General features: G+C 44.3%; 1 protein-coding gene across 1 annotated transcript in view; it reads right to left on the bottom strand.

Moving 5' to 3' along the window:
* LOC119169526 (cell adhesion molecule Dscam1) overlaps window positions 1–27,426 on the bottom strand; it is a 111,644-nt gene that overhangs the window by 19,942 nt on the left and 64,276 nt on the right. The window contains exons 6-14 of the mRNA XM_075877172.1: window positions 21,994–22,332; window positions 18,118–18,438; window positions 13,591–13,768; window positions 12,048–12,280; window positions 11,087–11,248; window positions 6,854–7,144; window positions 4,408–4,527; window positions 3,284–3,463; window positions 173–320 (exon numbers count right to left, since the gene is read on the bottom strand). Of these exons, the coding sequence (XP_075733287.1) occupies window positions 173–320; window positions 3,284–3,463; window positions 4,408–4,527; window positions 6,854–7,144; window positions 11,087–11,248; window positions 12,048–12,280; window positions 13,591–13,768; window positions 18,118–18,438; window positions 21,994–22,332 (1,972 nt within the window). The remainder of the gene's footprint in view (window positions 1–172; window positions 321–3,283; window positions 3,464–4,407; window positions 4,528–6,853; window positions 7,145–11,086; window positions 11,249–12,047; window positions 12,281–13,590; window positions 13,769–18,117; window positions 18,439–21,993; window positions 22,333–27,426) is intronic.

Genomic DNA, 27,426 nt, shown 5'->3' with positions numbered 1-27,426 from the left:
CACTAGACCACCAACGGTGGGGCACCACGGCGGGGCAAACAAGTAAAAACTGTCTATTTCAGGCACAGGCACAAATGAGTGGGTTTGTTTGTTAAACTACTCCACCTGACGATCATCGACGTTGCCGATGTGCGGTGGAGAAAAAATCGGAAACGTTCATAAGAAGCGTCACCTGGGCTCTTGAGCTGGATCGAAGCGACGGCCGTCCCGGGTCCAGCTGATATCTATGGACGGGTCACCACGAGCCCTGCACTGCAGGCTGGCCGAATCACCACGCCGCACTGTGACTGCCTTGAACTTCTCGTCGAAGTGGGCCGCCACTGCGCAAACAACATGATACGACCTCTTTACGCTGAAAACAACACTACTAAACCAGCAGATTACGACTTTTCCGCAAACCAATCATTGTTTAACCGTGAGCCTCATATGGACCTTTGTGCATTCACCAAAGTCGACGACGAAAGACAGTGCATCGCAATTCAAGCAAATTATGTTTTAGCACTGTCAACAACAGCATAATGATGATTATGGCGAGGCTTCAATTGCGAAGTTTCAAGAACATTGCACTAGCGTTGTGGGTGGTGATCTCAGTGCGAACCAATCTCCAGAACTGTAATCCTCATACGGGTGTACGAATTAATGACGTGTCATTGAAATTAGTGAAAAAAATAGAGAGAGGCAATTATGACACATAAAAAGGTGTCTAAATTGGAGGACCCTTAAGCGTCACCTTTAAGAGCTGAACGTAATACCGATATTCTGTCCCTTTAGTGCGTACCTTTTCGAATATGCGCCCAAAACATGGCCTAAAGGGTGCAGTAGCGAGTGCGCCGTTAGTGGTGGGTCACTGGCTTCATACTATAAAGCCATCATGGTAATCGCATGGTCTGATGGCAGATAGCAATGTACACTTGCACCACACTATAATACGACGATATTCTATGTTGCATTATGAAGCATATATACAGGACATGCGTGTTTGTAAAGCGTGGAAGTTACTTTCACTGCATTTCCAACCAGAGGAAGCTGTTTTCACTGCATTCACAAGCAGAGGCGTAGCTGGGTGAAAGAACACCCGCTTAAAGGCCCGGGTTCGATCCCCCATTCAGACCTAGAATTTTTATATTTATTTTATTTTCACAATTCTCGATTTCGCGGTCACGCAAAGATAATTTTTCGCTCACAACCAACGACGCCGACGCCGGAGCATCAGCGAAACAAGCTCTTTGACACTCCATTAATCTCCCGACGCTAGTGCACCATTCTAAATGCATAGATTTCCAAGCGTTCCTGTTAATATTTGTGGCATATGGATAAGAAAAATAAGTGTAGGAACGAAAGGTTTCAACCTGCAATGCACCGAACATAACGGTAGCGTGGTAGTAGTCTCAGTGATGCGAGTCTGAATCTTCGCGTTGTTCAAGAATATGTTTTGAATGAAATCCACATGACTCTTTGTGCATTCGCCATGGATGACTGGTCTACGAAAGCCGACCATGGTGGTTAATTTTATCTGATCCGTGGAACCCCCACCACCACGTCCATCATCACGATCATCATAATTGGACCTTGAGAAATCACGTAGGCTAAGAAGCTGACGCTTTTTGCTACTCTAGCTGATGATTAATTCTAGATCATTCCTTTGTTTTCTGTTCGCATCTGTCAACCACCCACTCGTTACAAAAATTGCATGGTGTGACACCCTGTAACATTACACGCCTCTTGCACGCAATATTAGATCGGTTAACATGACTCCCAGGCTGGCCCGACATGAAGACTGTATTATATATATTTTTTTCTTGAACCAGCTTCAAGGAGTACCGTGACTTTCGGCACTGCTTGACTCGATTCCGGCCCAGACTCTGATTTTATTTATCAGATTTCTGGCGACGCGTGAGTACCTGTCCCGCACACCTAATTATTCAAAGCCATCTTCGCATGCAAAGCCATCTTCAAAGCCATGCTTAAGCCCACTGCCTTGAAAAATGGAATGTGAAGTGTCCACATGATCTATGGCCTCCATGAAAAAGATTCTTAGAAAGATGACAGGTGCAGCTAAAGATGAATACTCAGGCCTTTCTTCTAGATCATCACTGCATCGGCGCAAAAAAAAAAATCATCACATACTTACCTACTGTCTTTGTCAGAATGAAGGCTCACGAATGAGACTCAGTCTCTTTTGAACGTCAAACCTCGTAAACCAAACCAGACCGAATGAAACTTTCTTCTTCACTGCGCAACCAGTCTGACAACCACAAAGTTTTATGCCAAAACCACCCTATGAATATGAGAGACGCCGTAGGGGCCCTGCAAATTTCGACCACCTGGGGTTCTTTAACGTACACCCAAATCTGATTACACGGGCCTACAGCACTTTCGCCTCCATGAAAAACGCAGCCGCCGCAGCCGAGATGCGATCCTGCGACCTGCGGGTAAGCAGCAGGCAGAGGTGGGAGTAAAGGTATGATATAATTGCCCGTAGCGGCCTTGGTACACGGGGTGTCACTAAATATGTGATGCAAATGGTTTAATGAAACACCGTTCTCGATTTCTACCAGCTATTGGCCAATAGCATAATATCCACTGTGCAACGTCTCACAGCGAGTTCTGTGGGCCCCTAAACGAGTGCAAATGAACCCTTGTGTAAAGATAGCGTGCCTGAGCAAACAGAAACTTCTCGATCCACTGCTAAGATTCTTTCGCCGTGCAAGACTACAAAATTTGGCTGAGATGTGCATAGCAGGTCTGTCTTGTCATCAAGTCTCAGAGTGGTACACTAAAGAGAAAAACAATTACTTCCGTATTGGTTAATTTCTCTTTCACAATACCAAATCATGAAAGTTGCCAAGAGAAGACGATTGATACGAAAAAAACGCGCAAAAAAAATTCGACACCACCTTGAAGCTTCCGCACCAGCCGCAGTGACGTCATAAATTTTGGCAGCGACTCTCCCACGCACACGTCTTTAATCGGCAGAAAGTAAATGCATCATCTTCCAAGAAAGAGACATAAAACACCAAATTTCAGAAAGTCTCGCTGAGCAAATGTGGCTGAATTACAACGAAAAACTGAAATCCATGATGGTAACCTTGGAAATCTCGGCGGCAATCTTAAATGTGAAACTTTTGACATTGATTTTCTCATTCAGTTGTAAACCCTAGGTGGTGAAACTAGTGACGCTATTGCTTCCAGAGCAATATTTGTTTGTCGGTAAAAGTTTACTGTTTCAGTTTTGTATCTCCTAAATATGAACCAGTTCCAACGCCGTTCACTTGGTGCTAACCGTGCACGTCCAGTTCGACGACGGTTGAGACGCCTGGACCAACGCCGTTCTGCGACTGGCATAGGTAGCGGCCGGCGTCCGGGCGGTCGACGTCGTCGATGGCCAGCGTGCCGTTCTCCAGCACCCGAACACGGGCGCTGCTGGTGATTGTCGCAAACTGGCGGCCCCCATCCTCCGACACTGGCCTCGGCCGAGAATAGAAACACAATACACGAAGTACAAATACAACATCTAGACTTATACGCGTAGTGTTGCGCTGCACATAAGTGTCGGAAAAAAAAGCTATTTGATTTCTCTGTTAAAAACACTCTGCACTGCATTTTTTTTACGCTGCTCGGCTTCACAGCATCTGCATTCACACAGAACTTATCGTAAAAAAGTATGAAAAACATGGGGTAAAATTAACAAAGATTAGCATGCGTAACTAATTCATTCCATTCGTCAGCAGTATTGATAACTAATATGACATGCATACGAGCGGGCAGAAATTTCCTGTTTTGTGCAATTAAAGCATAAAATGATTTTATGAGTACTGTACAGCGCGCCTCATAAAGCACCAATAAATTAAATTGCAGAAATGTTATGTCGTGTAAAACTAGCAAATTTGTACCTGCACGTGTGCAATAAAACTTATTTACGAGCTGAATAAAAACCAGGACTGAATAAAATAATGGTTGGAAGAATCAACATCCGAGTGCTCTGTGACGTACTTCTGTATACCTATGCACGCATGTTTTACATGAAAGCAAATAAAGTGAAACTGAAACCGAAATTCAGTCGCCTATAGGTAACTGTGTTAAGTATGTCGATTCACCTTACATCAAAGTCTGAAGCTCTTCCATAAATGAACATCTACCTACTTTCTTGTGTTCTAACATGCAACAAGCGGGTTCCTCCGATATTCAATGAAGAAACGCAGAGTAGGACGACTCAGATGTGCAATAACATGAACCCACGAACTCTCTTATACATCGACGGCACTTTGCTAAACGCATTTGTTCCTAGTATGACGCAGTTTTTTTTTTTTTGCCGCGGTAGCATTGCACTACAGTTCTCAGACAAATTTCCAGAAAATTGTTGCAGAAGACTGCTAAATATGAAAATACTTTCTTCGTAACACTCACAGCGCTCTTTCTTCCAGCGTATCACCGGCACAGGAAATCCGTCAGCCTGACAGTCGAACGTAACGGGCTGACCCATGGTGGCAGCCTTGTCCTCTGGTCGATGGCGCCATCGGGGACCAACTAATCGGGACAGTAACGGTAGCTTTTAAAGTGAATCGAACGACTTGAGTCAAATCAAATCAAGTTATTTTTCTTTCTGTGTTACAGAAAAAAAAGAGCTGTAAAAAACTGTGTTTAAAACGGATAGATTCAAACTATTCAGACTTGTCCACAACCCCATAAAAAAGCACAAAAACAAAAAAAGAGAAGTTCTAGTGGTAGCAGCACCACGGTGAGAATAGCGGTATGACATTTTATGGGAAGTGCGCTACAAACGGACGTACACATTGAAATTGTGATTCTCATACATTTATGTATAGAAGATTCAGAACGAAATTTGTGTACAAGACGTAAACATAATAACGTGAGTGTTATCCAGACGCAAAGATAAGGCACACATTACACTTCATGCAAAAATACATTATATAGACTACTACATTATCTATAATATAAAAATACCATCACACAAGGGCCTACATAAAATTCAAGAGAGAGAGAGAGAGAATTTATTAGAAGGCAGAGAGGTCGGCCTGAGCTAGTTCGCTCTAGCCTGCTACTCTACACAGGAGATAAGGTACAGGGGAAGGAAAGAGGGATGAAGGGTGATGATGGGGACAAAAAGAGGTGGTGCGTATGTACAGTAAAAAGAAAGTAGACATATCGAAGTTTTGTTTTGGCCCTGAAAGAAACCGTGTAATCCAAATTGCTACTTATTTGAAGATCAAGTATTACATTGCTACAAAACATTCATGGATATGATATGAGTAGGGGAATAAGTCAAAAACCTTTCTCAACACAGTCATTCCTAAGAAATTAGAGAGAGTACCATAAGCACTGTTTGCCAGAGTTCAACCAAGTTGCATCTACCTCCCAATATTTTTTCATTACGGAAGATATTCAAAGCACGTAGGTTGGCTAGATTGCGCAGATTTCCTATGTACTTACAAGTTTCCGAGCTGAATTTTTGTCAGAATTATCAACAGACAAATTCAAACCACGTTATTCTCATTTGTACTCCCATTACTTCTTACTTCGAATCTGAAAATTGATCTCAGGCGTCTTTTATTTTAATTTTTAACATTTCAAGCACACAGTAACCTATTGCCACGTTCCATTTCTCAAGTTTTTGTTATCGTACCAAAACACCACACGATTCTCAGCGCGAACCGCGCCTGCAGTTTTCGAGAAGGTTTCGGACTGTAGTAGATCATTTCGATAAGATCACGCCCACTGTGCGAACGGTACAGATTGTTCTGGAACCTACGCCACCGCCAGCGATAACGCTAGAACATTCGACAGCAAGAGTATAAATGCCGACGCGCTTCGCCGCTTGTCAGTTGTTGACGGAAGGCCGATGCTCCGTTCGCCGCTATCAGTACGAGACTGCTATCTGTGCAAGACTACTGTTGTAATTGAACTTTCCGTTTACCGGGCACAGGTTCGCCCAAATAAACAGTTAAATCCGAACACGAAGTCTCCTGTCTTCGGCCACGTCACGACCCCGTGACACTATATATCAAGGCTGATTCAAGTATTTAGACAATGACGAGTGTTTTTCCTCTATTCACAGATGTTCACATTTCGAAGAGATAAAATTCATCATACTTCGAGCACCCATGAAGTGTGCAGTGGCACATCCGTTTGCTAATTGATGGGGTCGCCGACAGCTGCCTTACGAAGTTTTATGTATTGTGAATCAAGGCGCAACCAGCCGCAGCCACGGACCAATCACGCGACTATTACGCCACAGGATGTCCCTGTTGATAAAAAAGTGTCACAACTCTCGTGTATTTTATTTGACAATACCGTAAAGTGCCCCACGTCAGCAGGAAACTAGCTAGGTTGCATTTCGTTTCTTTTAGCCTCATTTCAGCATAAGATGAGCAAAACAACGAAAGAAATCGCAAAGAATATAAAAGAATGGGTAGGCTATGATGAAGCGAGTGAGTGGGTCCCCATTTTTCGGATACTGTAGATCCTGGCTACCCATTTTGCCTGATCCAGTAGGACCCTTTGCACCTCTGTCTCCGTCTGAGCAAAGAGAGAATCTTCCACGGCCCCCTGCTTTACGTAAGTAACCAAGCGTTAAATCAAAGTACGTAGGCCGGATAACCACTGGTTATTGAAGGTAACTGACTGGATTCCAAAAGAAGGCACTTACGCAAAGGGGAAGGAGAAAGTTTGTTGGGCAGATGATATTAATATGATCGCAGAGCTGACGTGGCCGCAGCAAGCACAATATAGGATTAATTGGCGAAACATAGGAGAGGCCTTTCCCCTTGTGCCTAGCTCAGGGCTTAGTCAGACTGTTAATGGTGATGAGCACATTGAGCGGCGTAGTTAGTACCTCTAACAACCATCGTGGCGCTGCGGTTTGCCGAGGCGGCCGGATTGGAAGCCACGCACGTGTACAGGCCCGGGTGCGCCTCCTGGCGGACGGCTGCGATGGACAAGAAGGAGGTGTAGTCGTTGGTCCGAGAGACGGTTGCGCCAAGCGCCGTCTCGTCCAGAGGCCTGCCGTCTTTGAGCCACGCGATGGAGATGGGAGGGTCCCCGTCCGACACGATGCAGGCGGCACCGGCCCGCTTCCCCTCCGTGAGGTCGTTGGGAAAATTGAACGGGCTCACCACGGGAGGCGCTGAAGTGATGCGAATGTCCATCAAGATGCAATCAATTATCATGTCAAGTCCAAGCAAGTAGTTGTTCGTGTAAACATACAGAGCCGTCACAGCAAGGAGAAAGAAAAGGGTTAGTAATCGTCTCTTAAGAGTGACACCATGCCAACTTATTTGAAGAGAAGAGAAAAGGAGTACGGAGTGGTGCAGAAAAACAAAAACAAAACAAGATGAAGGAAGGGCTGCCACCGCACGTCACGTCACAAGCAGAGTGTCATCATTGGACACAAATGTGTAGTGAAGTGTTTGATAAGAATTCCAGCACAGCTTTATGATCATGCTAAATGGTAAGAATTCAAACACGGACACAAAAGAGAAGTCAGGACAACACAAACGGCGACAAAGAGCTGGAAAGGTCTTTTGTCATGAATACTGACGATTACCATGAATCTCTACTAAGTATCTCAGCTTCCTCTTGTTCTAAGATTATCGCAATCATACCTCCTTCTCTAGCGTCCGTTGGGAAACAAGAAATTATTGAGTGTATTGCAAGGATATTATGAGAGTGACAGCGAGAAGAACTTTTATTGAAATGCCCTGAGGAAAGAGATTAAGGCGAGCCGGAGACTCCCCAGTCAAGCTGGCGACTCTGCCCATAAAAGAACGGTCATATCAAGGGTCGTGACAGCATGAGCCCCCTGGACAGCCTGTAATTGGTTTGTAAGGTCCTTACTGTCACCACTGGTGTGGCACATTTCAGAACGTGCGGGTCTAATTTACAGTGAAAAAAGAAAAACAGCCTAACGTATCACAGAACCACAATTCAACCAGTCAAACCTAGTCGTTGTTAACGATGAGGTATAACATCTGCCTTCCAACGGTGTCTTCTTTTTTTTTACCATAAAACAGTTTAAGCTGTCCGAAAACCTCGCCTAGCATCGTCATGGTAACCAGGACAACTTCGAATCGTCCACAATCTTCGACAAGCTCCTTCCATTTGTATAGATATACTGCGAACGACTGTTTCGGCGCGCCGACTCGTCGTCACCGGGCTGTAGTGGCAGGTGGCATGACAGGAGCGTGGGTAGACCATTTGCTTTGCAATGGACACGCCCAAACAAGCCCCGGAAAGAGAAGCCGTGCATAGAGAATGCCACCAATCCGGAACATGCTCGGAGACGTCGAGCCGAAGAGGCTGCTGTCAAGTATTGCCGGCCAGCGTAATACCCAGGATATGGCGCGCGGCGAAGGGACTACATGCAAAATCACCGCGAATCCACGCCCGGTCTGCATACGGCCGAAAACTTTGAGTGCAGAGCTCAGTACAGTACTTCTTCAGTGAATAATCGGTTTCATCAAGAGTTTCTCGGTGCGAATTAGGACATGCCTGTCATGTCTTCGCCTAACCTAGTGATGCCTAGCAAACATGCCTGTCACGTCTTCGCTTAACCTAGTGATGCCTAGCGATTGATGCCTATGTGACAAATCCTAGCAAATAAAAAAAAACATTCTTAAAACGTGAGAATGTACCAGTTTTGTTGCACCTAATCCTTGCATGGCTTAGCACAAGCTTTGCCGTTTTTTTTTACCATTCCTATTTTGTTGCACGAACACCCCATCGCGATAAGTGCAGGTATAATGTATAGTGTGTAAACTTTTCCCCTTTTCAAGAAGAACGCCCCATATATAAACGCATTTATACAGTCTAACCTAATTTGATGATGATTTGTGGTGTTTAACGTCCCAAAACCACCATATGATTATGAGAGACGCCGTAGTGGAGGGCTCCGGAAATTTTGACCACCTGGGGTTCTTTAACGTGCACCCAAATCTGAGCACACGGGCCTACAACATTTCCGCCTCCATCGGAAATGCAGCCGCCGCAGCCGGGATTCGAACCCGCGCCCTGCGGGTCAGCAGCCGAGTACCTTAGCCACTAGACCACCGCGGCGGGGCTAACCTAATTTGAAAGTACGGTATTTGTCCTTCAAGGCTCACCTTTTTGTACGTACAATTTTCTTCACTCCTGAATTCCTAAAGAATAAGTGATAACAACGACGTGCTGCGTTCATTTGCTCATGACAGAGACAACTGGCCCTAGTAGCCGTCGTATATTATTCATGGAAGCAGTATAAAGAACACATATAACCGCTTTGTAGGAAAGACACTGTTATTGATTCCTCCCCCAACTAGCAATCACTGATACACCTTGAGAAGGCTGTGTCATACAAAATTTATTCGAAGTTATTTTCAATGCTCTGTGCTTGGTTTTATACTTAAGCTTCTGCATGAAAGATACCTTGGGGGGATCGAAGAAAAATTACTTTTTGGCGGCCGTCGTGGTTCTCGAATTTTTAAACAGTTATTGGAAAGCAATGTGCTCCGGAATTTATTTTGTATTCTGTTCTTTCATAATGAAAGAAAACAAAATAAAATGCCCGAGAAATCCCCCCCCCCCCTTTTTTTTTCAAACATGTCTCGGTGACCCTCGCGTGTGGCTCAGAAAACAGTATAAAACTTGTTCGACGTTTGCGTAGCGTGGAACACATCAAAGCATGTATTACAGGAAACATACCCTTTTTGTCAAAACAAATTGAGCGCGAAGGATTTGTTTTCAGAGGCGCTCAGTACCCACTGCGGTAAGTGTTGAACCGGCGTATGCCCGCTATTCGTAACATGCTTAAATCTACCGACTTGCAGGAGCAAGAGGCGCGAGTGCTGTTTGGAAAGTCGATTTGGATCATAAGACCAGAATATTAAAGAACCTCAAATTTAATCATAAATAATGTGTAACTATATTTCGGGGTTTAAAGCATTTTGACGCTGTTTCGCCCTTAAATTTCTTACTTTTGCAAGCAGCAATATTACATCGCAGCAATATTACAACAATATTACAAAGATTACTTTTGCAAGCAGCAATATTCACATCGTGTCCAGAGCTCTGTACTTGAAGCTTTATTGTTTTCGCTCTCCCGGGAATGTTCATGTCCACGCATTTTGAGCTTCGATGCCAGCTGGGCAGCCCTTTCGCTTTTCAGAAAGGAAACCGAGACCATGGTGTACGTCGTATAATAAAAGATTGGGTATATACCTGGCTTTCGTACACTCACATACAAATATAAATTTATTTGCAATTGAACAGTATCACAGTATCTAGTACGATAGTATCTAGTACAGCTTTTTTTATATATGTATTGAGTATTTATTAATTACTTATTTATGTATCATTTATTGTTGTATTTATGTATCATAAGCAATAATAAACTTATTTGTTTGTTCTTGCTAATGATGTCCTCAAACGGCCCGTGTAGAACTTCACACGAGAAGTTCTGTTGCTGCATGCCACTGTATTATTTCGATCCTGGCCGCGGTGGTAGAATTCTGAAGGGGGCGAAATGGTAAAAGTTCCACGTACTGTCCAGTGTCAGTGCACGATAAAGAACACCAGATGGTCAAAATTTCGGCAGCCTTTCACTACGGCGTCTCTCATAATCATATCGTGCTTTTGGGACGTTAAACCACAGATATTATTACTATTATTATTATTATTATTATTATTATATTATTATTATTATTATTATATTATTATTATTATTATTATTATTATTATTATTATTATTATTATTATTATTATTATTATTATTATTATTATTATTATTATTATTATTGAGTCACTTTATTATGCTATGCGGCTTCAACGAACTCTTGAGAAAACCGTTAAAAACGTCCGGGCTTTTTTTGTCATGATCAGTGGCATTTTCTTCATAGTGTGACGGATACTAGCCGATGACACCGAAGGGTGCCAAACTTTCCTTTAGGGCATTCAATAACAATAGTGTATTCGACGTTAACAACTACGTGCGTGCAAGCTCTCGTCTTTTCTCAAAGTCAACCTCTACAGCAGCGTTCTTGCGGGTGAAATAATGTAGAAGTCCGTGATTATTACTACGGTGTAGGGAACTCACTCATCACTCGCACAGTGAGCTCGCCACCAGCCATGTTTCCATCCGGGTCTGTGGCCGTGCATCCGTACGTGCCACTGTCCTGGCCGCGTTGCACTTGGTTGACCACCAGCGTGCCATTTGGGAAGCTGCGTTGTCGGTGGTTCTGTGGAAGCCAACGTCCATCTGTTCATCGAAAGTCGCAGGACAGGAGAAGAGAGGATAAAAAAGTGAGGGAGGTGCAGAATAAAGAGCAGCGACGTACGTGTTAGAAAGAGACAAGAAAGCAGGAATAGTGTTCACAAGAGAGAGAGCAGACGGGCGAAAGACTTTGAGCCTGACGTAAAGTTTATGCATTAGCTTGTTTTTTTTTCTTCTCCTTTTTTTTGCTTTCAGGGTGGAATGTTCAGAAAACATAACCTCGGTTGCTTGCACTAAGTTTCAGTTGTCGGAAGTTGAATAAGCTCCGAATATATTACATGTGCGTGAGGTGAAAATTCAAGTTGTTAAAGAGGTAAGTTCAGAGAACTGTGTCATTATTCTTCATAAGAAATCTAACTTCATTCATCATAGAATCATGAAACTCATTTCAACAATGTCTGCCGAACAGCAGCTGCCAAGGCACTCACCATTACCGACAGTGATAAGCGCGAAAGTACAATAATCATACGGTGACACCAGGCCTTGGAATATGCTAGTGTAACTTTTTCTCTTCCAGTCCGGGCTGTGTAAGTCGAGATTGAGCAATACTTCCAGCCAATATCATAATCAAACACCACCGAGGTCCCGCACCCACTCTCTGGACAATAAAAGTTATCACCAGAGTAGGATGATCAAAAATCGCCAAACTGAAATTACTGCATAGCAGTGCCCTCTGTTTACGGCTATTCGTAGGTTACAATTTCTCTCAGCATGTATCTCGAACCATAAAGGCGACAAGGAAACACGAAATTACGAGCACGTTGAGACTGCTGAAGACGCACACCTTTCTTCCAAGTAACGCTGCGAATGGGATGTCCGGCCACGGGACAGTGCAAGACCATGCTGCGACCTGCCATAGCCGTGACGTTGACCATCGGTCGCCGAAGCACGGGCCTGCCGGGAACAATTAGGTGAGCTGCGTGCGAGGCCTGGCCAGCGCTGTTGCGCGCCTCACAGGCATACAGGCCGCCGTCTTCTACCCGGACTCCCGTCAAGTTCACGTAGCTGTGCACAAGACTGACGAGAAACGTGGAAACGGTAAGCTAAAATGCCGTTTAGTAAACCTTCTTTACGTTTTTAATAAACTAATTTGCCCGTAACAAGTGAATATAGAAAAATATTGCATCTAACCATAACCTGTATTGATGATTGATTGATCGATATGTGGGGTTTAACGTCCCAAAACCACCATATGATTATGAGAGACGCCGTAGTAGAGGGCTCCGGCAATTTCAACCACCTGGGGTTCTTTAACGTGCACCCCAATCTGAGCACACGGGCCTACAACATTTCCGCCTCCATCGAAGATGCAGCCGCCGCAGCCGGGATTCGAACCCACGACCTGCGGGTCAGCAGCCGAGTACCTTAGCCACTAGACTACAGCGGCGGGGCTAAACTGTATTGTTGTATTAAAGTACAGTAAAGTGGTGTACTGGGCGATCTGGTATTGATTCATGGCGAGATCTAGCGCGTAGACATCCGGGCCTGGAGAAGAATACACGGGGCAGCCGCTGGCTGAAAACTGAAGTTTATTTAAAAAAATCCTCCTTTTCGAAGTTGGCGGTAAGGTGACAACAAACCAGCCAAAACTATGGCTCCACAGGAACATCCGTGAACGAGGCAGAATCAAACAAACAAGTTTCATTAAAACCACAAATCAGGCGTTGTCGTGAATAAACTGAACATCACCGGTAACTGCACGAAGAAAATTATCTTAACGCTTTTTTTGTTTTCAGAAAATATATGTATTCAGCCTCCCAAATAAATGTAGCGAAGGGTTAAAAATGGCAACTTGAACCAGTTTTCCAGCCACTTATCTTTGGCTGTCTTTTCGCATGTATTTGGCTGTTTTGTTCTGACGTTACCGCCAACTACAAGAACAGGTTTTTCTTTTTACTGAGCTTCAGTTTGCAGTCAGCGCCTCTCCAGTGTGTTGCCGTAAACTTGATAGCAGCTCAATGATTAGAACTCGACAACAACAACAAACACAACAACAACAACAACAACAACAACAAATGCTCGTGAGGTCTGCTTTTTGTCTGCCAGGTATACATTCACTGATTGCGCTCGTAGGTGGAAGCCTCGGTATTTCTTATGATTATCAGGATAAAGCCAGGAATAAAGAAAAACCAAAGGATTGAACGTATTCATTCAGAATCGTTCAGTTATCAAGGCGAGATCAGGTCATGCTTTCAAACACACACACGGTTTTTATAGGCTATCAATGGCAGGAACAATGATGACGACTACGATAACAGCGATTAACATTGTGTCCGACGGCAGCAGTGTCGAAGAACACTGTTGAAACTGGCCCCTAAACGGCTCACCGTTCGCTGCTGACGTAATCACCAACTCGGACGTTGTAACTCTCAGGCACGGAGTCTCCGTCGAGAGTCCACGTGACCTGCGGCAGTGGGTTCCCGGATGCTGCGCACGACAGTGACGCGCTGCTGCCCGGCGCCACCAGAAGCTCGGAGAACACGTGATTCAACACTGGAGCGTCCTCTGCACAACACGTTTTGCAGAAGCAACGCCATAAAACCAAGTTATTACAGTACTACATCATCATATTCAGGTTTTATGAAAGCAATGTTGTTATAACAGCGAATAGCCAACCATATAGACATCAATTACGATGATTTATCAGCCCTAGCGGTCATTTGTCTAGAATCGGCCAACACCATTCAGGCAGTATTAGCAGTCAGCTAGCTAGCTAGCAATAGCGAATAGCCTACATATGATCAACATTCGACATTGCCTGTCAAGTGCAGGTAAGCACTAAACCCTCCACAAAAAAAAAAGCTACACAATATTAATAATATGAACACTGCCACGCATATTTTACGTTATTAATAGTTTTATTAAAAGCTTGAATTTTTCGCCTTTATGCCACCAAAATCTACTTTTCAAAGAAGTTTAAACTCCTAAATTTTATAGAAACTGACGTTCGTACAACATGCTTTTGAAATGCCAGCCTACCTCCCATAGAATGTTGCGCATAAGGAGCCTTAACAAACAAGCAATATCACTGCGCTTGCGCTCTTCAGAGATGACGTTGGCACAGTCCTCTATGTTATCGAACAGTACATTGCCATATCCCGCCTAAATTCTTCTACCAAGTTTAATGTTGCTATTCTTCAGAAAAATGCAAACCAAGTCTGTTTATTCAAGGACAGATGAAGGCGTGTAGAACTAGTGTGTCGCCCAGTTGCCTCAGCGCACTGCGAACTATGCCGTTCATGTTGGAACTATTTCAATGCATAAAAAGATAAAGCGCCATCTTAGATGTGTATTCATGGCCTGTTCCTGAAATCTTGGCCTTCAGTTTATTTTCTCCACACCAGCGTGTTTAGGATGCGCTCGTGATTAATGGCGCTCAACAAATGCTGAACACTATTTTATTTTGTGTGAGTCATTACACACGAGAAGTTTCTCAGACTACGCAGAGCTTAACGTTTTTCTTTAAGTCGTTCCCGATTTCACAACAAACTTTCGTTACGAGAAAGTACGGCGAGCTCGTCACCCTTGTCGTTCTCGAAGTAAAATAAACTCATAAGCCTTAAATGAGCAAAACAAGCAAACAAAAACAAACCCGACGCTCCCTAAATAACACGATGGCTAATCTTGTTGCCTCGCCTCGCGTTTCCGTGCGAAGCTAATACCACGACCTACGCCGGGGCACACGCCGCAGAACTTGGCTCAAAACAAAGTGTGTCCGCCTCAAAGCTCCCAAATTCAATTAACCGCGGCTCTGCTGCTACGGGAGAACAAGAGGCGCTGCTCTGAGCGGTGAAAACGAGCGAGCTGGGGCGCCACCTCCTGGCAGCCTGCTTCGTCAGACAGCGGGCCCTGTTTGCATCAATCGACGCGACCCGGTCGACTGGTCGTGCGAGAAACACGTGAAGTACGGCACTGTTCGCAGAAACTGCAACTGCACCGCTACTCCAGTACCACGTGCCTGCTGGTCTTTGGACGAGTAGAGGGAGAGAAGGTGAAAAAAAAACAGGCGGAGATATGAACCAGATCACACCAGGTTTGCTACCCTGCACCAGAGCTCACGAGAGTGTGTAGACAAAAAACGAAAATGAAAGAGAGAGAGCGAGCGATGCGTGCGCACACCAGGTCGCTAATCGCAAAATGAATCGCAGACGGTCACACATCCCGGATTGTCTTGAGAAAGTCCAGCACCGCGACAGCCATCAATTCTGTGTGGTATCAAGAGCTGCATTACTTCGGGTTATTTTTGGTTGCTTATGTACAAGAACTCAATGTAACTCCACGAAACAAAAGTTATCTGGGAGAGTCAACTGCACAGCGGATCGAACCAGCTGCGCCTTCTCGGTTTACTAATGGTCACAGTTCACTGAACGCTGTGAGGAGAGGTGATGGGGGGGGTGCATCCAGACAAGGAACCTCTACGAAATTCCTCCAAGGCATCTAAGATATCTGTGTAGTGACAAAAGACACTTATTTGGAACTCGGCAGTGATGCTAATTTAATACGGACGATATACGCTTGCCTTAACCATTTATTTCACAGAAAGTGACACTATAGTTTGAAATGAGTAAGCGTAGTAGCACTTGTGGAATGTGAAAGCGACATTGATTGACATCGACTGGTAGCTCAGGCAGTGAATGGGCGTACCAGGGTGGCGATGTCATAGAAACAAGCAGGAGATTTCTCATGCTTTTTCTTTAAGTTAAATACAAAAATATCGTGGCAGTTACCATAAACTGGTGCAGGCTGCTGCCTTGCAAAAGGTCAACGATGACATTGGCAAACGCCTTTTACGAAATATGCAAAGCACCGCGCCCGAGTAATTAAGACAAAAGCTGTGAGAAGACGACGCAAAAGAGTCACCGTTACGCACAGAAAGATCACTGACGCAAATGAGGTGTCTCTTCTTTTTAGTTACCAATAAAACATTAAATATAAGTTATATTCACGCCAACTATATAACTGTGACTGCTTCCCATAGAAGTGTCTCGTATCCTACGACAAGTCTCAACATTTTGGAGCCTGTCTCCGTCGCTGCTCTGATAAATGAGGATATTGATCCTGGCTGATGAAACTTCCAGTTCTTTCAACAGCGATGTCTCCATTTTGTAACAGGCCCTTTAATTACCACACTGACTACAACTATTTCTTGGGCAGAACATTTATTCGATAAAAAAATTGCCCGCAGCTTCCCTCGGGGGAACACTGAGGAGGATGCGGAGCTTATAATTGGTTAACGGGGTGTTAAAGTGCGACTTACTTGGGTCGATGGCTAAATTGGTTAACGTGGTTGTGAAATGGGGTGTTAAATTGCGACTTACTTGGGTCGATGGCTAAATTGGTTAACGTGGTTGTAGGAGGGGGTGTTAAATGAGTGAACACGTACACACGTATGCGAAAGGACGGCGCTGGTCGAAGGGACGTCGATCATTGTGTTTGTGGATTCGTTGGAATTCATTTCACCGCGACCTTGGACGTCGACGCGCCGTACAAACCAACCGACGAGCGGCAACTGAGCGAGCGAGCGCCGACCTTGAGTATATATACAGCGCGACGGCGCATGCACTGTCAGCTGTTGAATGTTCTCAAAGGAGAAGCGCGCGCGCGGCACAGATGGCGACGGCGCGACGGCGCATGCGCTGTCAGCTGTCGAATGTTCTCGAAGGAGAAGCGCGCGCGGCACAGATGGTGGGCGACGGCGCGACGGCGCATGCGCGCGCGTCAGCTGTCGAATGTTCGAGAAGCGGTGCGGACGGCGCGGACGGCGCACTACAAGGCGCGAGTATAAGATGCTTGCGCATCTAAAATTATCTCGGCCACCAGAACCTTCAGAAACGCTTGTTCGTGTTTTTCGGTAGAGGAAATTCCCGAGCCCGCAGATACATGCTTTGATTTGAATAGTTCGAGACTTAACTCTTTCGAGTAATATGAAAACTTCCATGAAGAAGAATATCTAAGAAAGCACATATAAGAATCCACGGCAATTAGAAAATTGCCCTCTATAGACTGCACACGGTGAATAGCCTGTCGTAATATAAAGCTCGCTTCCAAAAAGCTTTCAGTTTCTAATAGGCACCAATGCTAATTTCAATTCACTTGAGCGACGATTGTTGCTATCATTAAATTATGGGCGCTTCATAAGTTCGTTATACTACATTTCTAAAGATTAATGTTGTCGACATGACTGCACTTAAAAACGGCCACCCGTAATATTTTCAGAGCATATAAATAAACGCACTTTGTCAAGGTGAAACTAGGACTTCTACAAAGGTCGCAGTTTCTCCGCAAGGGTGGAAAAATGAATGCCATACCAACAAATTGGAATGCTGTACGAAGTAAGGGAAGCAGCTGACTACCTTAGTAGTGACCAAGCCGGCGCATGCAGGTCTTCTACAAAGCGCTATCGGAAGAGGACACGCGCACTCCAAGGATCGAGTCGATTTCCGTGCTCATCGTGAAGTTTGTGGTGAAAGCACATCGGCTACAGGGGTATAGGAGCCGTCTACTGATGTCTGTCAAGATAGCATGAGCAATAGCGCTCTTTCGATCAAAGTTTGCACTTGCTGCGCAAGCGACACAGCCCCTCACCGGTAGCTGTTCATCTTCCTTCGCCCAATGGCGACGGCCGGCGCGTATCATGTGTGCGAAGGCCGCGTACGTTTACAGTCCTCTCAAGATTTCGCTCACACAGGAAACATACGACGCGTTAGGCGATGTCATTGATTTGCACTTTGTTCGTAACATGATGGCGACGAGAAAGATATGTCTCGAGTGTACTTACAATTCAAGTAGCAATAAAAAGAAATTATTCATCAAGACATCAAACTTTACTTCGACTCGCAACACCACCCTCTCACCTCGGACGATAATTTCCGCGCTTCCTTGAGCAGAATCGTCCCCGTTGAAGACGAGACACTGGTACATTCCGCCGTCCTGACGCTTCGCAGCGACAATTTGTAGCACGTCGCGGGAAATCAGCCTCACCCTCGGCGAGGAAGACTGCGTAAGCACATCGCCACCGATTCCTTCGCGGCCAGAAGATGCGGCAAAGAGAGGCCGGCCGTTGCGAGTCCACAGCACGCCGTGCACGGGCTGTCCGGTCACACGGCAGGTGACGTTGACGTTTCTGCCAGCGTCCACTACTTGCGCGGCCGACTCGATGCGAGCAGACAGCGGAGCTAGGGGGAGAGAAGGCGTGAGAAAGTAACGTCAGGGTATATACAGCATATATCGCCAGTCTTGCCCAGCCATGCCGTGCAGTAAGCAACAATTGACATCTTCGCGTGGATGCGGCGGTCAGGGAGTGAGCAATTTAACCGGTAAAGGTTCTGTTATTAAGATCCTTGTTGCTTTAATGTACCTCACATCCGCCCCGCCGCGGTGGTCTAGTGGCTAAGGTACTCGGCTACTGACCCGCAGGTCGCGGGTTCGATTCCCGGCTGCGGCAGCTGCATTTCCGATGGAGGCGGAAATGTTGTAGGCCCGTGTACTCAGATTTGGGTGCACGTTAAAGAACCCCAGGTGGTCAAAATTTCCGGAGCCCTCCACTACGGCGTCTCTCATAATCATATGGTGGTTTTGGGACGTTAAACCCCACAAATAAATCATGTGCCTCACATCCTTGACGCATCGATGAGGCCTTATAAGGTGGCTCATCGATACGACATTAAGGCGATGAGTTGATGACCCCACGGATGCCTCATCAGAAGGGAAAGATGAGCGTCGGCGTCAACCCCAACGATGAAAAAAACATCACGTGATCGGAGATTACGATCTGGTGGCGTCATCGTCATATCACTGTTACGTCACGACGATGACGCCCCACGATGATTACGCCATTGTGTGACAACATCGCATGGTCAAACGTGGGTCGATCTTGGAGGCAATGTTGCAAGACTATATCAGGTGCAAAAACCAGCGATGCCATCCATCGTGGAGGCCCCACGAACCCTTGTTCGGTGTAGAGAAATAAAGTTGTTGCTCTCTCTCTCTGTGTGTGTTCGGTGTAGAAAGCTTTCCTGCGAGAACGAGGATCAATACAATCGACTAAGAAGAAGAAAAAGGCTTTCACCTTGAAGTCGTTCGAGGTGAATGCATAAGAAATCCTGCGAGTTTTTCAACCGACTTGTGCTCAATAAAAACACATTAAAAGTACAAGCGAGCACCACCGTTGCAGAATGACAGCGGCGAGCATGGTCATCGGAAGTCAGCCATCTGATCATCGGTGAAACACACCGGTTTTTCAGACATATGCGTTAAGGAATATGCCAGCGTCATCGATGGAGCTCGCTTTAGTTGCAGAATAATGGCCACTGCCAGCGTAGGGCACAAAATCTTATCGGAACGTGCGCAAACAATGATGAAGGTTCCTGTGTGTACATTTTGGCATGGTCTGCATGCACCGAGTGATAGCACTAGCCAAGTTTTAGCCAGTGACAGGTGCTCAAATGAGTCATGATGAAGACAAAGCAGGTATGGGTAACCTAAATGTCCAGATCCAAGCTTTTGGGACATTCTAATAATTGTGACAGCAACGTAGCAGTGACAAAGGCTATTCGCAAATGATCCTGAGAGAACACTCCTGTGAAGAAAAAAGATGCCAGCAAGTAATGCTAAATATAAATCAATTTTTGGGGGTTTAACGTCCCAAGATTACGATATGATTATGTGGACTGCCGTATAGAGGAGGGTTCCGGAAATTCGGCCACCTAGGGTTCTTCAACGAGTGCCTAAATCTAATCACACGGGTCTCGAGCATTTTCGTCTCCATCGAGGATGCGGCCGCAGCGGCCATGATTCAATCCCGTGGCCTGCGTCTCAGCAGTCATGCAGGCACAATGGCAGGTAAGTAATGCTCAAGTGAGGAAATGAAACGACATCTGGGATTCTGCGTCCCAAAAGCACGAAATAATTATGATGGATGCAGCAGTGGAGGGCTCCGGAAATTTCGACTACCTCATTTTTTTTAACGTGCAGTAGACGGGCATCTATAGCAGCTGCCATCGCAATGCTACCACCGCCGCCGGTATCGAACCTGCGACCATCGGGCCAGCAGCCTAGAAGCGTAACCACTGATCCACTGCAGCGGACTGCATGGAAACGTACATGTAATAATAGAGGCAAGCATTGCTTGCAAAGACATGCGGCACACATAGAGCTATAGTTTTTGCGTTTTTTACGTAAGAAATAACGTTGCACAGAGGTGATTCTGAAGTGCTCAGTGCTTGCACATTATTTTTAGTGGTGCGCACGTAGCGAATCTTAGAACCGAGTCGAATACGAAGCGACTAGTGATGACACCTAATGGAATACGAATACAAACCCAATACTATTCAAGTAGTTTCCGAATAGTATAAAGCAACTATTTCAGAGGGGCTCTAGAATTTCGTAGCATTTTATTTGCAAAAAATACTCACTAAACTTTAACAAATGAACATTCCGATTACTTTCAATTTGCAACGACTACTACAATTATGTGAACTGAGCTAAGCTCGCACACATCAATGACCAGAGCATTCGGGATATTTTGTACGTATACATTGAAATACAGAGGTGACTATATACAGTATGGAATGCCACTCTTTTTCACCAGCCTTTAAACAAAACTGCGGTGTAAAAATGAGGCAATTTCGACACGAGGACCGCACATTCACTGAGCCTTATAATGAAACAGGTAGACCACTCATCGCATAATGGGCCTCAGTATCAACATAACACGCGCGTCATTTGCTTGCCATGAAGGCGCGTACGTAAATTCCACATATGTACCCGTATTCAATTGTAATGCCCTTGGTCCCACGACCAGATGCTGATAGCGGATCAGTGACACGTTCTCTTTGGCGACAAGCCAGTTTTATGCAATAACGCCTTTATGCGGTTATCGCTACAGCGTATATATACTCATAAAAGCTGGGCCGCATGCATATGGGTAACTCAATTTTTAAAAAAAAGTAGAATGATCCCTTGCTGTCTCAACATTTTGTCTCTCGGATTTTTCTCTCCACGCTGATTATTCAAAAAAAAAATAATCGCAAAATATTCGGTATTAGGAATATACGCATTTCAAGTCAAATAGAATACATTTAAATTCATCATTAAAAAACTTTCTCGTTAGTTTTCTATTACGAAAAAAATGCCTCGCCGCGGTGTTCTAGTGGCTAAGGTACTCGGCTGCTGACCCGTAGGTCTCGGGATCGAATCCCGGCTGCGGCGGCTGCATTTCCGATGGAGGCGGAAATGTTGTAGGCCCGTGTGCTCAGATTTGGGTGCACGTTAAAGAACCCCAGGTGGTCGAAATTTCCGGAGCCCTCGACTACAGCGTCTTTCATAATCATATGGTGGTTTTGAGACGTTAAACCTCACATATCAATCAATCTATTACGGAAAAATGCATCTGTCATAGTTATTAGTTATTTTTGCTATAATAAAAGAAAACGAAATAATATGTATTGCTGTGACGGTATATAGCACGGACATGGTTCTCGCCTGATGATGCGCAGATGCTACAAAACATAACCCAGCCCATGATTTTGCTTGGCCGGACGGCGCTATCGAACCGCCAACCAGCACACCACATTGTCCTTGGATAATAAAAAAACATTTTCACGCAGAAACCATCGAAAGAGAATATTTCAGACAGTACTAACGCTCGTTATACAATCGGCGAAGCAGGCTGACCGATCGCGAAGACCACTTGCTAAAGACAACTGGTGAATTCGAACTCCAATTCTTACCGGATACAAGCACTTCCGTGAACACATTTTCTTGCCCGGCTGAGCTATTGGCAACGCAGATGTACTTCCCGCCATCCTTGACACTGACTGAGCGTATCACCAGTATCGAACCGCCGAAGCGGAGCAGCGTTCTGTCCGATGACATCATGGGGATGACGTCATCTCTGAGGCTCGAAACCGCAGTCGGTCCCTTTTGCGTGCGGTCGGTCACACGAAACCACGAGGGAGCAGGGGGCGGATGGCCCTGTGCAACGCACGGCAGCACCGCTTCTTGCCCTTGCACCACCTGCACCAACCTTCGGGTCTCGGTCATGCGAGGTGCAAGATCGCTCACGGGCTCTGCGAAAGGAACAATGAAATGTAAGTGAGGGCAACACGTTCTAAAAGCGTGATAGGGAGAGAGAAGCGATGACAGGGAGGCAGCCTAAAAAGACGCACATCGAGCTTGCTATCCTTCATCAGTGCTAAGGAATGCACGAGTGAATACATGAATGAAGAAATAGAATGAGAGATATAGAACACGTGTCAAGCGCACCCATGGTGGTGCTAGCCAAGTCTACAATCAGTCACATGATTGAAGAACGTTGGCGACACGCTGATAATTTTTCGTGCCAGCGAAACGCGCGACAACAGTCCGATACTTCAGATCAGTTTCTTCACAAAATTCTTTTTCGGTCCGTTAGCAGTTTGAGCCCCCGGATTACAGGCCGTTAACGAATCGTGTTGGTAATAAGATCTTACAGAAAGGAGCATTGTCTTCCTAAAAGTGGCAGTGGCTAGCAAATTCGCGTTTCATGCGAAAATGAAGTCTACCTTTTCTAGTGGAGCCTCCGGTCCAGCCCAGCCTCTTCCTCTTTGAACCAAAATAAAGTTCACACTCACTCACTCTTCTGTACTTCATCATTCTAACAGTAGAACAGAGCTCGGGTTTCATTGATCTTAAGTGATTTATATGATCATTGTCGTGAATTGTGTTTAACCCTTATATACGTGTTATCCATATGTTTTCTTGATTACCTCTTCTTTGAGTTGTTAATGTAATGTCATCATGTCGTTCTATTTCACGTTTAAGTTTCCTTTAACTGTTTGGTTCCTTGTCGCCTTTTTTTTCATTTTTGCATACATTCACTCTATCTCAATCTTAGCAGTCGGTGCTGCTTAAAGAACAACACAACTTTCAAGTATCGCGTACTTGAAAGACGAAAAAAAAAACCCCACACAGAAAAAAGTATCACGGGTGCAGCAGTGTCTCCCCTGTGGTCGACACTGCAAAAGAAGTATTTCCCGATGACTGTTTTTCACGGTTTTAGAATTTATTGCAAACAATATAACAATATTGTACATTAGATAACACGTTGCGCCCAAAATTGCACTTAAGCCAGTAGGCTTAGTAGTAGTAGTAGTAGTAATTTATTTTATTTCTTGAAAGGCAAGAAAAAGGATACAGAAGCAAAAGGCGTTTCATACGCCTGACAAAGGCCTCTGCACCTGTAGTTCGTCACAGATGCACTTTTTTTTTTTTTTTTTGCAGATACAAACAAGCAACAAAAACTCTAACATGTCATGTACCACATGAGCGCTAACAAAAGAAATACAGGAATAAAAAACAAGCAACACATAATACACTTAGCATAATACAGATGCAGGAACAAAAAATGGATGCATCGTATGCCACAATGAACTACTTACTTTCTTAACATTAACATTCTACCTACTTTTTTTACACAATATAGATTAGCGATGATAAGTTATTTCTTTTTTGATCAAAATTTCTTTAACTTGTTTTTTAAATGTCCCTAGACTGACGTCAAACTGCAAGCCATTTTGGAATTCATTTACTATTCGCGTTGATTGGTAATGCAGTGTTTGCTTTCCGTAATTTGTCCTGGTTCTCGGTAAACGCTGCAAGTTTCTTCTTGCAGGATAACGTTGGTCATTTTCTTTTTGTTTATACCACTTATTTTTGTGTACCTCTTGAAGCAGTTTAAAATAATATATTTGGTTTGCCTTTAAGATTTCATGTTTATCAAAGAGCACTGAAGTGCGCAAACGGTCTATTCTACCCTGGTAATTTTCATAACAGCGAAGTATTTTCTTTTGTAGCATTATAAGTTTGTTATAATTTTTCGCTGTTGTGGTACCCCATACTAGTACGCCGTAACAAAGTCTCGAATAGAATAGGGCACTGTACAAATTTTTCTTCAGCCACTGAGGAATGAGGGAACCAATTCTGTACAGGCATCCTACCGTTCCCGCAAGTTGCCTAACTAAATGATTAACGTGGACATTCCACGTTAAATCTTCACTGAACCATACCCCAAGAAATTTTTGATGTTTTTCTCGTTTTATGATGTTCCCGTCAAAGCTTATCTTTATGTCATATTTAACATGTTTATTTATTGGGCGAAATATGATATATGTCGTCTTCTTGGCATTTAACTGTAGCTTGTTTTGTTTAAGCCAGTTTGAGAGTGACGTCATATATTCATTTACATTTTTTTCTAGTATTTCTAAGTGATCTGATGTGAAAAATACATTTGTGTCGTCTGCATACATAATAAGCTGTGGTGAGGCGGGTATACATACAATATCATTAACATAAAGCAAAAAGAGCAAAGGACCCAGTATAGAACCCTGCGGAACTCCTTGGGTCAACTGAAGCCGACTTGATGTAGCTGTCTTCATTTGTACTAGTTGATACCGGTTATGCAAATAGTTTTGTAATAGCTTAAGGGTGACCCCACGTATGCCGTACCGTGATAGTTTCCGTAACAATATATCATAATGTATTGAATCAAAGGCTTTTTTTAAGTCCAAAAATAAACCAAGCGTAAATTTCTTATTTTCCATATTTGTAATTATTTGATCTTTAATAATCGTTAACGCTTGTTCAGTAGACTTATTTTTCTGAAAACCATACTGACATGTTGTGATGATGCCATACTTATTGAAAAAGGATAACAACCTGACGTGAATAACGCCTTCAAAAACCTTTGATAATGTCGAAAGTACTGAAACGGGTCTATAATTTGACATATTATTAATGCCACCTCCTTTGTAAATTGGGGTTACCCTTGCAACTTTTAACTGTGCCGGAAACACGCCTGTTTTTAGTACAAGATTTACTATGTAAGCAAGCGCCTCGGATATTAGCGGACATATCAACTTTAGTTCAGCTGCAGTGATTTCGTCTATACCTGGCGTCACATTGCTCTTAAGTTTTTTTATTAGGTTAGCTATCTCAGCACTGTCAGTAGGAAGCATAAAGATTGAATTCTGCATAGCTGTTGTTTCTTCGAAACACGAGTCATCTTCGCTTTTTATGAATAAAAAAAAACAGATAACGGAGGAATTTTATTGGTGGCACTTTCCGTTCTCTGCTCAATTACCTCTCGAACATCGAGGAACGGGGTTTCTGAAACGACCCACCGTACTTTATTCTACGTCTCTTCACCTTATACTCTTTGAACTAAGCCCTGAATCAGCGAACGGTAAATGGCCCCGAACGACTTCGTTCAGCTAGATTTTCTTCGTTTCTTTCAAGGCACGCTCGCCTGGAAGTACTGCAAATCACAGAACCGTTCTCTTTATGGCTGATGCTCTCCAAGGTATCTATTTAAAGCAGCCACTCAAATCGGCTCCACCAGCGCAAGCCACACCGAACGCCGGTCTGTGGCTGATTGGCTCGACCCTTCCGAAGACGGAGAGGCGACGGTGGCACTTCACGTGTAAAGAGACTCGAAACTGTTACGTGCGTTGTACGTTGATTAAAGGGAGACTCCGGAATGGACGGATGTGTCTTTGAAATTCAGTACAAAGGAACCGAGGGTGCTTTCCAAGCTATAACAGAGAGTGTGGCACTTTGACATGACATCGACGACGCGGTAAGGATCCTTTGCGTGTTTCCTAATTGCTAATTTCCCACAAACGCGTTTTTCGAAGTCTAGTTATGTATCTTGGTGACATGACTTTAACTTCCGTGCTTCTCCTCCATCTTTCTTTCTCTCTCAAACTCACACTCCTATTTTTATGAAATCGCTAAGCAAGCAAACGATAAATGTACTATCGGCATATGGAAGCTTAAGGGAAGCATTTGCTGGTTTAATGAAGCTGACAGTTCAATGGCTTTAAAGCGCTCAATGACACAATGACAACAGGCCTCGGAAATCCGTTCCGCCCACCTATTCCCATTTCCCCTTCCCTTTTCTTTCAAGAGTAGGGTACCAATGAAACAATCTATCTATCTATCTATCTATCTATCTATCTATCTATCTATCTATCTATCTATCTATCTATCTATCTATCTATCTATCTATCTATCTATCTATCTATCTATCTATCTATCTATCTATCTATCTATCTATCTATCTATCTATCTATTTATCTATCTATCTATCTATCTATCTATCTATCTATCTATCTATCTATCTATCTATCTATCTATCTATCTATCTATCTATCTATCTATCTATCTATCTATCTATCTATCTATCTATCTATCTATCTATCTATCTATCTATCTATCTATCTATCTATCTATCTATCCAGACTCTTACGCGGCCCCCAAGTCGCTACTGCCATGTCTCAGGAAGAGGCAAAGAACATATCTTGCGTTCCTGAAAGTAACGATAGGTCTCGCAACGTGAGATGTTGCATATTTTTTCACCGGATTTCGTGGAGCACACAGCTGCTCGCTTATTTCTTCGAACTTCAAAAGCCAGAAAACGCGATAGTGGCATCAAGCAACCTTTTCCGTTCACTCTCTTTTTTTATTTTGCTTGATTGTGAGTATAGCGCAGCCAGATCGTCAATGCTTCGCGGAAAGTGCATCACAGTCGCAGCGAAAGTTGGAGAAGCCGCGCATTTCCAAAACCCGCTGAAACACGGGGACGAAGTTCTGGGCCCGTGTGCTAAGATTTGGGTGCACATAAAATAACCCCAGGTAGTCGAAATTTCCGGAGCCCTCCACTACGGCGTCTGTCAATCATATGGTGGTTTTGGGACGTTAAACTTCACTTATCAATCAATCAACACGGGGACGAAGTAGCGAATACACACTAGACAATCGCTTTCTAACTACTGCTTTTTAAATGCGAAGCATTGCTTAGCGAACTTCGGTGACTTTGAACGTATCTATCTATCTTTCTATATATCTATCTATTTAGCCGCTTACATTTGAATGCTCTCGTGGTCACCCCCTTAACTTGGCGTGAACCAAAATTAGCATGGAAGATTAAGATGGTTTGACGAATATGACGCGCTGCTCAAGACCTCACGTATGTCGTTAAACACGTCTAGCCAGACAGTGGCACATACCCGCGGGCGGGTATGTGCCACTGGTATGTGGTTATGTGCCACAGGTGATTGACACTTAGTATCGACCCAGTAACGACGAGAACACACATGGGCAGTTTCCACGTGCGAGCGTTAAGA

Source organism: Rhipicephalus microplus, chromosome 2, assembly GCF_043290135.1.
Source record: "Rhipicephalus microplus isolate Deutch F79 chromosome 2, USDA_Rmic, whole genome shotgun sequence".
NCBI classification, from domain to species: Eukaryota; Metazoa; Arthropoda; class Arachnida; order Ixodida; family Ixodidae; genus Rhipicephalus; species Rhipicephalus microplus.
This window is presented reverse-complemented; position numbering and strand designations above follow the sequence as displayed.